The 12,536-nt window shown below is 40.6% G+C and overlaps 1 protein-coding gene across 1 annotated transcript; it reads right to left on the bottom strand.

Annotated features, from left to right (window-relative positions):
• Positions 1–4,994: 4,994 nt before the first annotated feature.
• Positions 4,995–10,748, bottom strand: NMRK1 (nicotinamide riboside kinase 1). The gene is made up of 8 exons (XM_009887714.1): positions 10,667–10,748; positions 10,156–10,246; positions 9,361–9,409; positions 7,740–7,911; positions 7,590–7,661; positions 6,443–6,549; positions 5,406–5,495; positions 4,995–5,014 (listed from the first exon to the last, which is right to left on the bottom strand). The coding sequence occupies exons 1-8, from the start codon at positions 10,693–10,695 to the stop codon at positions 4,995–4,997; spliced, it is 630 nt and encodes a 209-aa protein (XP_009886016.1). The 5' UTR covers positions 10,696–10,748.
• Between the last annotated feature and the right edge of the window lie 1,788 nt (positions 10,749–12,536).

The following is a 12,536-nucleotide window of genomic DNA, read 5'->3' as shown; positions in this document are numbered from 1 at the left end:
CGACCTCTGGTGCGGGAGCCGGCCGCCAGCGGTGGCTGTGCTGAGGGGAGGCGGGAACCACAAATGGAGGTCCGCGAGTAGCTCTGCACCGGACTACGGGCGGATTATGCTTCCCTCAAACAAGGGCGGGAACCGACGGGGGCGGTAGGAAAGCGAGGAGGCAAATTAAGCAGTGTCTAGCAACGCATGTGTCATTAGGTAACTGTATTTCCCCCCACAAGGCCACGCTTTCACCCTGAGGACAGCTGAGCACATCCGCCTCCATCTGACAGAAGGTGTCCGACTGGGTGCAGACACCCTCCTGCCCGTCCTGCAGCGAGTCGCCATGCGCCTTTCCCACCTGCGTTGAGAAGAGGCAGCTCATACCAGAGTGCCTTCTTGGTAAGGGCCCATCCCCTCCTCACTTTGGGAACCTGACCAGCGCTGTCCTGCGTCGCTTGTCACTTGACATTGCCGGAAGTGGTAGCCTTTAAGTACAGCAAGTAACACAAAAGGGGAACAGCAGAAGGTTTTTTTGGCACACTACCCTTCTCTCTGTGGAAATAACAACGCTCTCACTTTACTCATAATGTTTCCAGTTTTCTTTACTCTGACGCTGCTCTGGCTGTCTTGCAACTACGTTAACTGACTGGACAGTTCTGACCACAAAGGCGTTCAGTGCTGCAGAGAAAGCACAGACATCATTCCCAGCGGGAAGGACAAAAGAGTCATTGTTGCCAAGAGCACATGAAGTAGTTTCATAAAGTAAGAAACACCGTGTATGTGACAAAACCAACATTTGAATCAATGATATACAGTGTAAACAGAAATTCAGCTTTCAGGCTTAACTTTGAATGTTAGAGAGGGAGCAATAGGTCTGCAAGATAAAAAGCTTGTTCTTACTACGTCAGTGTTTTTGACAACTACATTATCATGTTCTTTCTGTTATTTTGACACCATGAATAAATCACCACCTTGATGTCAAACTGATCCTGCACTTGCATTTCTGTGCTTCTTATATATAAGCGATTAGCCCATTAACCTTTCTATAGAACAACACCACTTCTAAACGTATGTGAGACACTTAGCAAAGCTTTCCTTCAGCTGTGACAGCCTGAAGTTGCAGCCAGCAGAATGTGGCACCACTTCCAAAAAAACCCCCATCTCTTCTTCACAGAAGAACCACCGGCTCCTGCGCTGCACCTCTCCCCAACCACTTCGCAGCTAGCACAGCCCTGACAGTCAAAAGGCATCTGCCAGGGGCAAACTAGATTTTTCCTCTCAGGGGCTGTACCACCTTCGAAGCAAAAGCATCCTACCAACATACCAACATTGCAGGAGAATTCTGTAAGCTTTTATCATGGCACCTGAAATACTTTAACTCCCAAAGGGACTCAGAAGAGTTCGTTGTCTTTTCCCACTAAGGTGAGTTGCTGTAGCAGCTGGCAAAAGGACACAATTTAGACACCACAGGTGAGCCTGGCCAGCTTCTACATCTATGGTATCGAGCTTCCTGCTTCTTTTACTGGTTCTTATGGGTGTGATGTCAGTGAATCTTCCCAACCCCTTTTGAACTTGCTGGTTCAAACACCTTCCATAAGATGCCTACCTAATATTTTGATGCTGCTCCACAACATGGTGATGGTTTCAGAACTGTCAAAGATCTCTGCCCTGAGCTGTAACTACAAGTTGCTGAACTACAAGTACAGCACCATGTACATTCTGATAAATGAGTTACACCACAAATGCATAAATCTATACTGGAGCTCATATACCCCTTTTCCCCATGGAAGGATCTTACAAAACTGAGCTCCTGGCCACTGGATCAATGTTAGACTGCTTGAGAAAGCTCAGTATCATCTGCAAACTTGGGTGATTTCATTGTTCAGTCCCTCCTCTGAACCGCAGCTAAACTTGCTGAATAAAATCACTCAGGTACTGCCAATACTGAACTTCCTCCTCCCGAGAGGGGCCCTTTCATGGTTTGGGCTGGGCTGGCCACTGGAACGAACAACAGAGGCTCTCTAACTTCTCTCCCAAGTGAGAGAAGAATGAGAGAAAGAGAGACTTACGAGTTTAAAAGAAACTAAACTACTTTAATGGGGTAATAATAAAATAATAAAAAGAAAATATAATAATAAGGAAATAATGAAATATATACAAAACCGTACCGAGCTCCCAGGATGATGATCATATGACTGTAACGCACTGGCAAAGTCCCAGACTGGACTCAGCAATGGTCAGGAGCTGAACTCAGGAACTGGATTCAGGAATGCATGGATCAGGATCAAAGGCAGATGAACAGAGAGTCCTCCTACAACATCAGCCATTGAAGAAAGAGGGCTGACCCCTTTGATCCCTCAGCTTTTATACTGAGCATGAGGCAGATGGGATGGAATACTCCGTTGGTCAGTTTTGGGTCACCTGTCCAGTCCGCTCCTCCCCACAGGTGGGACCCCTCTACGCTTTTCCGCTTCCGACCCTCCAACGGGGCAAATAATCGAGTTATCTGCCCTTGGGTGTTATAGCAATAAGTATAAGCAAGAGCCTCTCTGCATACCATTCCTTGGTATTAATTATAAATACCAGGCCTTATCACTCTGGAAGCAGACACTGTATGACAAGTATGCTGTTAATTTTAGAGTTCAGTTAGTTAGAAGAGGCTTAGCTGAAACGTAAAATTACTGAACAGAAAATTGGTTCTGTTTCACTTCAAACCAGGACAAGCCCATTCAGTCTTCACCCTTCACTTCCTATCCTTGTCAACTCATAAAAGGATCCCTTATGTTCCTCTGGAACTAACATACCATTTTGAATTGTACTTACGCATTTCTCCATGTAAGAAAATACTTCAAAAATTTATCAAAGGGGCATCATAAGCCTACAAGTTCCTTGCAGGGATGGGAAAAGCACCAACAAAACATTTCTTCCCTTCACCATTGTATTGGGCTTACATGGCAAGGTTTTGGTAGCTGGGGTGCTACATGGCTGCCTTCTGTGAGAAGCTGCGTGTACATCTGATAGAGCCAGTGCCAGTTGGGCCAAGACAGACCCACCGCTGGCCAAGGCTGAGGCCATCAGCAACGGTGGAAGTGCCTCTTTTTTCCCCTTTAAGAAGGGGGAAAAACTACAACAGCAGCCAGAGGAGAGGAGTGAGAATATGTGAGAGAAACAACTCTGCAAACACCAAGGTCAGTGGAGAAGGAGGGGGAGGAGGTGCTTCAGGTGCCAGAGCAGAGATTCCCCTGCAGCCTGTGTTGAAGGCCATGGTGTTACTAGTGAAAAGCAGGTGCAGATCCCTCAGGGACAAAGCACAGCACCCAGCAAAGTGAAAGCTTTGGATTTATGGAAAGCATAGCATTACCACAGCGGGAGCCCTGGGACACCAATGCTAATCAAACGGGGACCTGACACAGTGGAGCCCTGCTGGGGAGTGAAGCTCAAGGGAAAGCACTGTAGTGGTGGATAATACAGCTTGTGTTGCTTAACATATCATACACATGCAATGTTCTGTTTTGCTTATTAGCAAATTTTCTGATAAAATGTAATTTTCCAAATACTGAGATCCGCAGCTGGCCATGTTGGTGGCTGTTCAGGGATATGTAAAGACAGCAGGGAAGCGAAGTAGTCCAGGTTACCTTAACAAAGAGATAAGACATGCTTGGGACTCTACATACTCGGATGGGGAGGGTGGGTGAACTGTCCTGGGTTAGTGTAATGAAGTCTTCTCATGCCCTACACATGGTGAAGCAGACTCTCCGCCTGCAGCCCATAGAGGTCAACAGTGGAGTACATATCCACCTGCAGCCCAAGGAGGACACCACACCGGAGCAGGCAGATGCTAGAAGGAAGCTGTGACCCTGTGGGAAGCCCACACTGGAGCAGGCTACTGGCAGGACCAGTGGACCCATAGAGAGAGGAGCACACACTGGAGCAGGTTTGCTGGAAGGACTTGTGATCCTGTGAGGGACCGCCACCAGAGCAGTCTGTTCCTGACAGACTGCACCCCATGGAAGGCACCCATGCTGAAGCAGTTTGTGAAGAACTGCAGCCTGTGAGAAGGACCCATGTTGGAGAAGTTTGTGGAGGACTGTCTCCCATGGTAGAGAGCCCATGCTGGAGCAGGGGAAGAGTGTGAGAAGTCCTGCCTCTGAGGAGGAAGGAGAAGCAGAGATAATGTGTGATGAGCAGATCACAACCCCCATCTCCCATCCCGCTGTGCTGCTTTTGGGGAGGAGGTAGAGAATTTGGGAGTGAAGTTCAGCCTAGCTGTTCGTAGATTTGTTCTTATTTATTATTATAGTCTGATTTGACTGGCAATAAATTAATTTCTCTGAGACAAGTCTGTTTTGTCTGTGATTGTCATTGCTGAGTGATCTCCCTGTCCTTATCTCAACCCTTGAGCATTTCATTATATTTTTTCCTCGTGCCCAGTTGAGAAGGAGAGTAATAAAATGGCTTGGTGGGTCAACCCACCACAACCATCCAAGTATTAGCTAATCTCTCACAGTCGCACCCCTTCCAAAGGGAAATAAAAACAAAAATACAGTTTAAAGTCAGACAGTCTATCACTGCATTTGAGCAAAGGCAACTTGAAGTATTTTTACTGAAAAATAATATTACAAAATAGTATTTGGAAGCACTTTTTCTTAAACACAGCTTTATGTAGCTCTAATCTGTTTAAGACCTTTTTCTTATATACAGGTTTAGGATTCTTAATACTGTTAACAACAAAGCATTACATTTCAATCACCATGATCAGTTCAGCTGACACAAGATTTAAAGATCAGCCAAAGCATGATTGATTAAAGGAATTCTAAAGAATAATGCACTGTTGATACTACTCAACAAGATCTGATGCTTACAGAGTTAATAGTTGCTACAAATCCACTTGCGCTGTATAAACCAGTATTTTGGATGTACATGTAACACTGGCTCAGTTGGTTGGCTTGCCAAGTAAGACAGTCTTTGAAGTTTTCAATTTGTATCGAACGGAATCCAGGCTTTCTACATTGTCATGCTGTGACCTGCTGATCTAAAATAAAAAGTACACATTTAACCTGTTGTGTCATTTGTCTGTTTGCACGTGACTTCACTGTATATTAGAAACTAATATCCAACACGATCACCAACACGTCTGCTTTCATTGATGTTTTGTCCCATGTTCCTTCTGTTCCCCCGTTTTTATTATTATTTTATCATTAGATAACAGTGGATTCACCTATTATTTCAGAATATCCAATTTCAAGGAACTTAAAAGTTATATCTTATGATGGCTTAGAGTAATGGGCAAACATGTATAAGGACTGCAATACCTAAGGAGATATAGATCTATATAATCCTTGCAGTATTTCCGTATAAAAGGATTAGCTTCTTGTTAACTTGGAATGGGATAACCAGATTCAATTTCAAGTAACATTACTTACTTCCTTCCCTCAGCTTTTTTAATTCCTTTGTTATATCACTATACACACAGGATAAAAGCTCCTCTTGGGATTTTGTTCCATCCAAATAAACTAAGAAAGATGAAAGAAGAAGTTTTCATGAGTTCTATGCCAGTTATCTGTGACAGCAATTGGTAAAGTTTTCAGTATTCCCATGGGTGCCGTCAGAAGAGATGAAAAAATAAAAACCAAGAACAGTACCTCCCTTTTCTTCTTTCCCGAATTTATTTTACATGTTAAAAAGTAATGTAATGTAAAACTATCCTAGCTAAGAACCTATTTCCAATTTTTGGGGGTATGAAAGTCTCCATAAGGGTAATGGTAATAACATTAGGACAGTACAGCAATGGAAAAATTCAGCAGAAAGATTCCTATGCAGTGGAAGACCTCAGGTTCTTCCTCAGCTTCATGGTTTGAGCAAGTCAAAGAAGGGCACTGTGGTTCCCATTCTCATTGCACAGTAAGGATGAAGCAACCGCCTGACTTCTCTTTCCTCTGGTCCCCACTCCAGAGGTGCAGGCAGCCCAAGAGCTGTACAAGTGTGAACATCACACAAGCTCATGGCATTGCCCAATCAGCTGGCCCAGCTTTGACACTTCTGATGCAAGACTGATGACTGTAGAGTGTACAGTCAGCACCAAGGAAGTATCTTAAGCTTATCATAGGACTTCAACCAGGATTTCAATTCTGTTCTGAAGAATTCTGCCAGTGCATCAGCTCAGACGCTTCCTATTTAGCCATATGCATGTATGCAGACATACACACAAAACTAGCTTGTTAAATGGACTTACTTAGTGATCAGAACATTTCTATTTTTTTAATTTTCATTATTAAAAAACCAAAACCCCTATAGACTTGAAAAATAAACCACCAAAAGGTATAAACCTACTGTCCAAGTGCCACAAAAACATCTGAAGAAAACTTTGTCCCATTCAAAAAAAACAACCCCACAACCCAACAAAAACTGCATGAATGCCACACTTCAGCATTTTATAAGTTTAAAATTAAGGATACCATACCAACGTTACTTGCATTCTCTTCCAATTCATTTTTATATTTCAGATACATAGGCCACACGTGTCCATCGAAGTACCCCGGTGTATCTGCTGGCTGATAGACTCTGGTGCTACACAAAAATATATTTGCTTTCCCACACAAGTTTTACATTTTTGCCTACTTTGCTGGTTTAATAAGAGCATTTATCCAAAATACAAAAAGACTGCAGGCTGTATAACTGTTAAAGCAAAGGAGGCTCCTTTGTTTTAAAATAATCTGCGATACGAACTCCTGCTAACTTACCTTTCTGCCAATCAAATTACAATTAAGGTAAAAGTTGGTAGTGTTTTTTTATTTTTTTAAATAAGAAACATATTACATATAAATTAAGCTGTACCAAAAGCATTAGCAAAAGAAATTACTTTTTCTCTTTTTTTGTTGACTATACAGATTTCTCAAGTTTTAAATGATTAGCAGTTTTGTCTAGTCACTTCCAGCCTGGACACTAAAGTCCTTTAATGATGCATCTAGTAAGAAACCAAGAAAGTGGAACCAAACAATGCCAGTTGAATAGAGGATTTCTTCACTCAGCCAGCAGATTCTGACTTCATGCACATGTATTGCTCAAAGCACAGAGTATTGCTCCAAATTTGAAGGCAAGTCAGACACTGGCTCAATGATCTAAATCAGATCTACAGTACAACTACTGCACAGGCTAAACAAAGCGTACATTAAAACCACACATGAACATAGTTACTTTAACAATAATCATCATGCACCTGTATTCAACCAAGGATAAGACTGCTTAGTATTTTTTTAACTGTTTCTCATTTTAAAAGTGGTTTAACTCCAATATGCAGTCAGTAACCTAAATAATTTATCAGGACAACAAATTCTCTTTTCAGTGCTTGTAAAACATTTAACACTTTAATATCCCTGTGCTCTAAAATGAAAAACAAAACAAAACAAAACATACTCCCCCCCCCCCCATCTCTGCATGCTTTTGTTAATGTTGTTTAAATACCCACACAGCCTTCCCTGGGAATCACAGTGGACAGATGATCTTAGTAGCTCATATTTAGGAACCACCAAAGAAAAGCTAGTACAAAAGAACCACTCCAGGTTAGGGGGTGCAGTGACCCTTTGTGAGCAATAACTAAATAATCTTACCTCCTTCTCCTTTTGCACTCTTCATAAGGAAGGGTCAAAAAAAATCTTCTATTCCACAGTTCATTAAGCGGCCTATAATAATAATATATTTAGTTCCCTTTTCCTTTTTAGGGCAGCTTTTAATATACCAGGTTACATATTATTGCTTACTCATAATTGTATAGCAGAAAGCCTTCAACAATCAAAATATAAACATCATCTGTATTTTTCAGATTGCCACATGTATTCTGTGTCTCTTCTGTCACAACACCTGAGCTTGCTGGGTTTTTCATCCAATTGCGAATACTTTTCACCATTTCATCCATATAGAGGGCATCAAGTACTAGATGGAAACAGAAAGTTAGGCACACCATAAAAATAGAGAATTAAAAAAACCCAACAAAACAACCCCTTAAGTACCTCTAGGTTAATCAGTAAGAATCAAACAATCTACATACAAATCTAAATGAAAGGGAACAGGATTACCCCAAAAATTCTCTCTCACGCATATAAGTAGTTCCATGTTTGCAGCTGCTGATACCCTGAAACTAAAGCTTTCCCCAGGATTGGGGTATTTCTGGTGGGTGTGGTCTCTCAACTCTGGCACCAAAAAGTGTGTGAATTCACTTAACAGCCTATCCCTTGATGATAGAAACTGCAGGCACTGTTCTCCTATTCCACAAAACTTGTAAAAACTTACTTACTCCGAGACCTCCACCCTTCTGTCAGTTGTCACTGACACAGGAGAAGGGAGCGAGTGCTCAAAATTTTTTGCATTGGGTTTTTATTGGGTTCAGGTATTTGGAGGGTGGGGGTGGATGGATTGAAAGCAGGATGGCATACAAAGCAAAACAGCACAATGTAGCACCTGCTTTTGCCTGTAGACATGTAAGAACATATTGAGTAAGTACTGAATGGTAGAGAAAAGGCAGCCTTTGGATAATATAAGAGCAAACACATTTTAGAGGAGCTTTTAAAAGCAGCATTAAACCCCGATCTTTGGACAAGAATGTCCAACTTATCCCACCAGTTCCACATTCCAGTTTCATGAAGTCTAGAAGTTGAGACAAAGACAACATAGTTGCTAATAGTCAGTTTTCAGATACAATTTAAGCTTCTGGACAATGTTGTGAGTAATGCATTTTGTGATCACCAAGTATCAACAGGGATTGGCTAATAAGCTACTGTTCACAACTAGATATGACCTAAACCAAAGCACTGGCCTAAAGTGGATCTGGATCTAGTTTATAAGACTAAATTGGCATCTTGAGCCAGCATTAACCATGAACTTCAAAACATTTGCTCTCTATGTGAGATCAGACATGAAATAAAGGTGTCAGGATCAGGCACAACTTTTGACTGATTTGGAATATGACCATGAAAGAGATTAAATCGTGATATCCCATGAGTTCATTATCAAAGTGAAAAAAAAACCACCAATCCGTCATTACATAGAAAGTGATGAGGTTAAGCTTATGCCAGTGCTGCAAGCCAAGACATCTAACTGAACAGTACCATTTGCCACTGCACCAGACACAACTGTAGAAATAGAGGAAAAGATTAAAAATAGAAAATGAAAGGTCAAGCACTAGCTTGAACTATTTACTACTTCAGCAAGTTTTCTTACTTATCTCAGTGAGCTGAAAGGAACTGAGCAAAGGATTGCTCTGAAACAACCATTTGTTTACTGCCTCGCTGAGGAGAGGGCAGGGGTGAAGGGGAAGAAGCGTTGAAGCTCAGCACAACAGAATTTCAGCACAATGTTCAAAAGCAATCCATCAAAGTTACTGACCATCATATAGCTTAAATCCACGTTCATCTGTTTCTACTTCAGACTCTGGCTGAAGGGGAAAAAAATGGAATAATTTCAAGGCTGCTTTTATGACCACTGTCACAGATACATACTCATCAGTTACAAACATAAGGGTTATACACTTTTGTATCCCAATTGATTAGATTTATCTTAAAAATTAAACTGCTGCATACAACTGTAAAAATACAATACACTTTATTTAATTGAGAACAACAAATTCTCCAAATCATACCTCTTAAGTTCATTAGAGCTGTACTTCAGAAATAAGAGCTCCTTCACCCTCCTTAACAAAAAACTCCAATGTCAATGCAAAAGTTGTTTTTCTGATTTGATTTGGGAGAAAAAGAACTATCTATTGCTCCTTCACCCTCCTTAACAAAAAACTCCAATGTCAATGCAAAAGTTGTTTTTCTGATTTGATTTGGGAGAAAAAGAACTATCTATTGCTCTACGGATGCCGGGTTAACACAGTATCATTAACTTCATTAGCACAGAGTATCTTGAAAAATGCATCCACCATACACTCGTTCCTTATTTTAAAAGGGTATCAGAGAAGACTAAATTTCTTTTTGCCGAGTATACTTCGTGGTTTTGGCCACTGAAAGTTCAGTTAGCCCAGTGCTCATTTTATTTCTCTTTCTCATGAAGTCACCGTTACTTTAAGCAGCATCTATTTTAAAAGTCTACCAATAGGAGAACTGAAAGAGAAGAAACGATACTAAAATCTACTCAAGCCTACTTTTACCTATCAGGTCTTTTCATCAATACTGTTACCTTAAAGAAGTCATCTTGAGAGATTATATCACAGTTGGGAAGCATTTTCTTAAGCTTTTCTGCCAGCGTTGTTTTCCCCCCATTTGTCACACTGAGTTAGAAAAAATAGTAAAAACTGCGTCAAGACAAAAATCAATCTTTTAAACATATGTACAAGCTCTCACATACATTTCCATATAGTTAGACACAAAGACACACTCCAAACCCCCACAAAAGTCTATTCACATTAAATACTCTCTAACTCTAGAAATTTTCTGGCAGGTTCCAACAGCTTTCAGACAATAAATCTAGCAGTGCCAAGAAAGAGGTTAGAGAGAGGTGGTACCTGAGATCTCCAACAGAGACAAAACAGTTTCTTAAGAGTTAACATGCCAGAAAATGACACAATTATATGTTGCATTTGTAATCTATTTTCAAAAAATATCCATTCAGAAATAGAAATTACATCACTTCATTCTGAAAGGAAGACCAGTCTTGAGCTGTACAGGAAATTTAATTTGCTAATACTTACCCTCCAAGGCCAATAACCAATACTTTCATAGTTTGTTTTCTCCTCAGTTCTTCCTTTTCACTGTCAAAAATAGTAGCCAGTGAAAACTCTTAATTCAGCAACAAGGAAAGCAGCTATTGTATCAAGAAATATCAATTATAGATAGGACTTATTTTCTGTCCTTTTGTACTTTTTTTTCTTTTTGCAAAGCTACTGTCAGAAACTCAACTGCTTGTTGTAATGCTAACAAAAAAACTGCAACATACATACCACATCACAGATTTCAATGCATTTTACCTTAGATGGTATTTTAACCATTTGGGGGGGAACTCTGGAAGACTCAGTTCTACCAATATGAATATCACAGAAGTCCCTAAAGAAAAGCACAATCACTAGCTCAAGCATTAATTGTATAAAACAGACTATGCAAACAGAAGCTGTGATGGCGAACCAAACAAAAACCTTAAAAAAGAAACAAGTGAAATCCTGAGGAGAAAGATGTTTTAAAAAAATCATGAAGGGTTATAATAAAGAATCTGTTCAAAGACTCTAATGAGCCTGTGTAAGCAGATTCTTATACAGCAGTGTAAGAATTCACCCGTACCTTGTTGTGAGAGCTAACAGCACCGACCATACATGTGCTCCTCCTCTGCTCTACCACAGAATAATCTGGAGTCATTAAAATACTGTAAAGGCAGTTTAAGCCATCCTAGCTGATTCAGCACTGAGAAGGACCAGGTAGCACTTGATTTTCTCCAAAAAAGATCAAAGACTGAAACTCTGAAAAAGGTTACATTTGTCCACCTGTATCTCCTATTGCTGTGAAGAAACCAACCCTGAGGCTCTGGCTGGCTGAACACCTTCGGTGGTAAAAGCTGCCAAAGACACAATCCTGTCTTTCCCTGACTCTTTTGCCAGAATTTTCTTCTGGAGTAGGTGTTTGCAGAATCCCTAATGAACTATACTGGAAAAGCTGAAAACCAGTTCTGCAAAGAAGGAGGCAGGGGAAGAATGTTAGTTTTCAGCAGAAAAAAAGTCCCTCCAGTTTACCATGCAGTTACCTGTGCCTGCAAAAGTAAGGTGTAGCAGGAGGACGACGGGGCTGCTTCTTGGCAGCAGCACTAGTCTACAGAGTTTGTCAACCAGTTTAACATTTGTCAAACATTGCTTTCCAAGAGCACACACCGATTAATAACTATTTAACCACATGCAAACATGCTGTTTTTCACCTGCGCTGTCCTCTTAGGTCACACATAAGGAGGTAAGGCTTACGACACCTAAGACCTGAAAGGACTGAGCAGGTAACACCATCTCCACTCCCCGACAAACAAGTATCTGTACTATAATAGACAAAAAGACTGTTACAGGGCATTAGTATGAAAGTAAAACCACACTATTTCTGTTAAAGTAAGTTTTAAACATAGACAGAATCTTAAATAATAATATCCTTTTGCATTTGGTGCAATGACTGGAAGTTCAACTGTTTCACAGGTCTGTGATGTGATATTTGCACGGTTGCTTTATATGTTGCTTTATATATTTTTTCTGTTGTTTTTTTTTAATTTAAAAAAAAAAAACAAAACAACAACATACTGATTAGTCCAAGTCATCACCAGTATGATAGCCATTGCTCTGCAATGATGCTGCACACCTACCGTAGTTAGCACTGGCAAGTTTTATAAGTTAGCATGTGAGGGTTTTCTAAGAACACTATAATTCTCAAGTTCAATGATGTGATGCATGTTTATGGTATTAGCTATGTATTCAAAGAGCTCAAACTGATGATCTGTTCTCAACAAGTGACGATATTCAGTCCATTTAAAACAACAACAACAAAAAGTTTTCTAAAAGTCACCAGTAAGGTTTGTGTTCCAGAGGATTAGCCTTTGTC

Source organism: Charadrius vociferus, unplaced genomic scaffold (genome assembly GCF_000708025.1).
Source record: "Charadrius vociferus isolate BGI_N301 unplaced genomic scaffold, ASM70802v2 scaffold286, whole genome shotgun sequence".
Taxonomy (NCBI): Eukaryota; Metazoa; Chordata; class Aves; order Charadriiformes; family Charadriidae; genus Charadrius; species Charadrius vociferus.
Note: the sequence above shows the minus strand (reverse complement) of the source record. Positions and strands in the feature narration are given on the sequence as shown.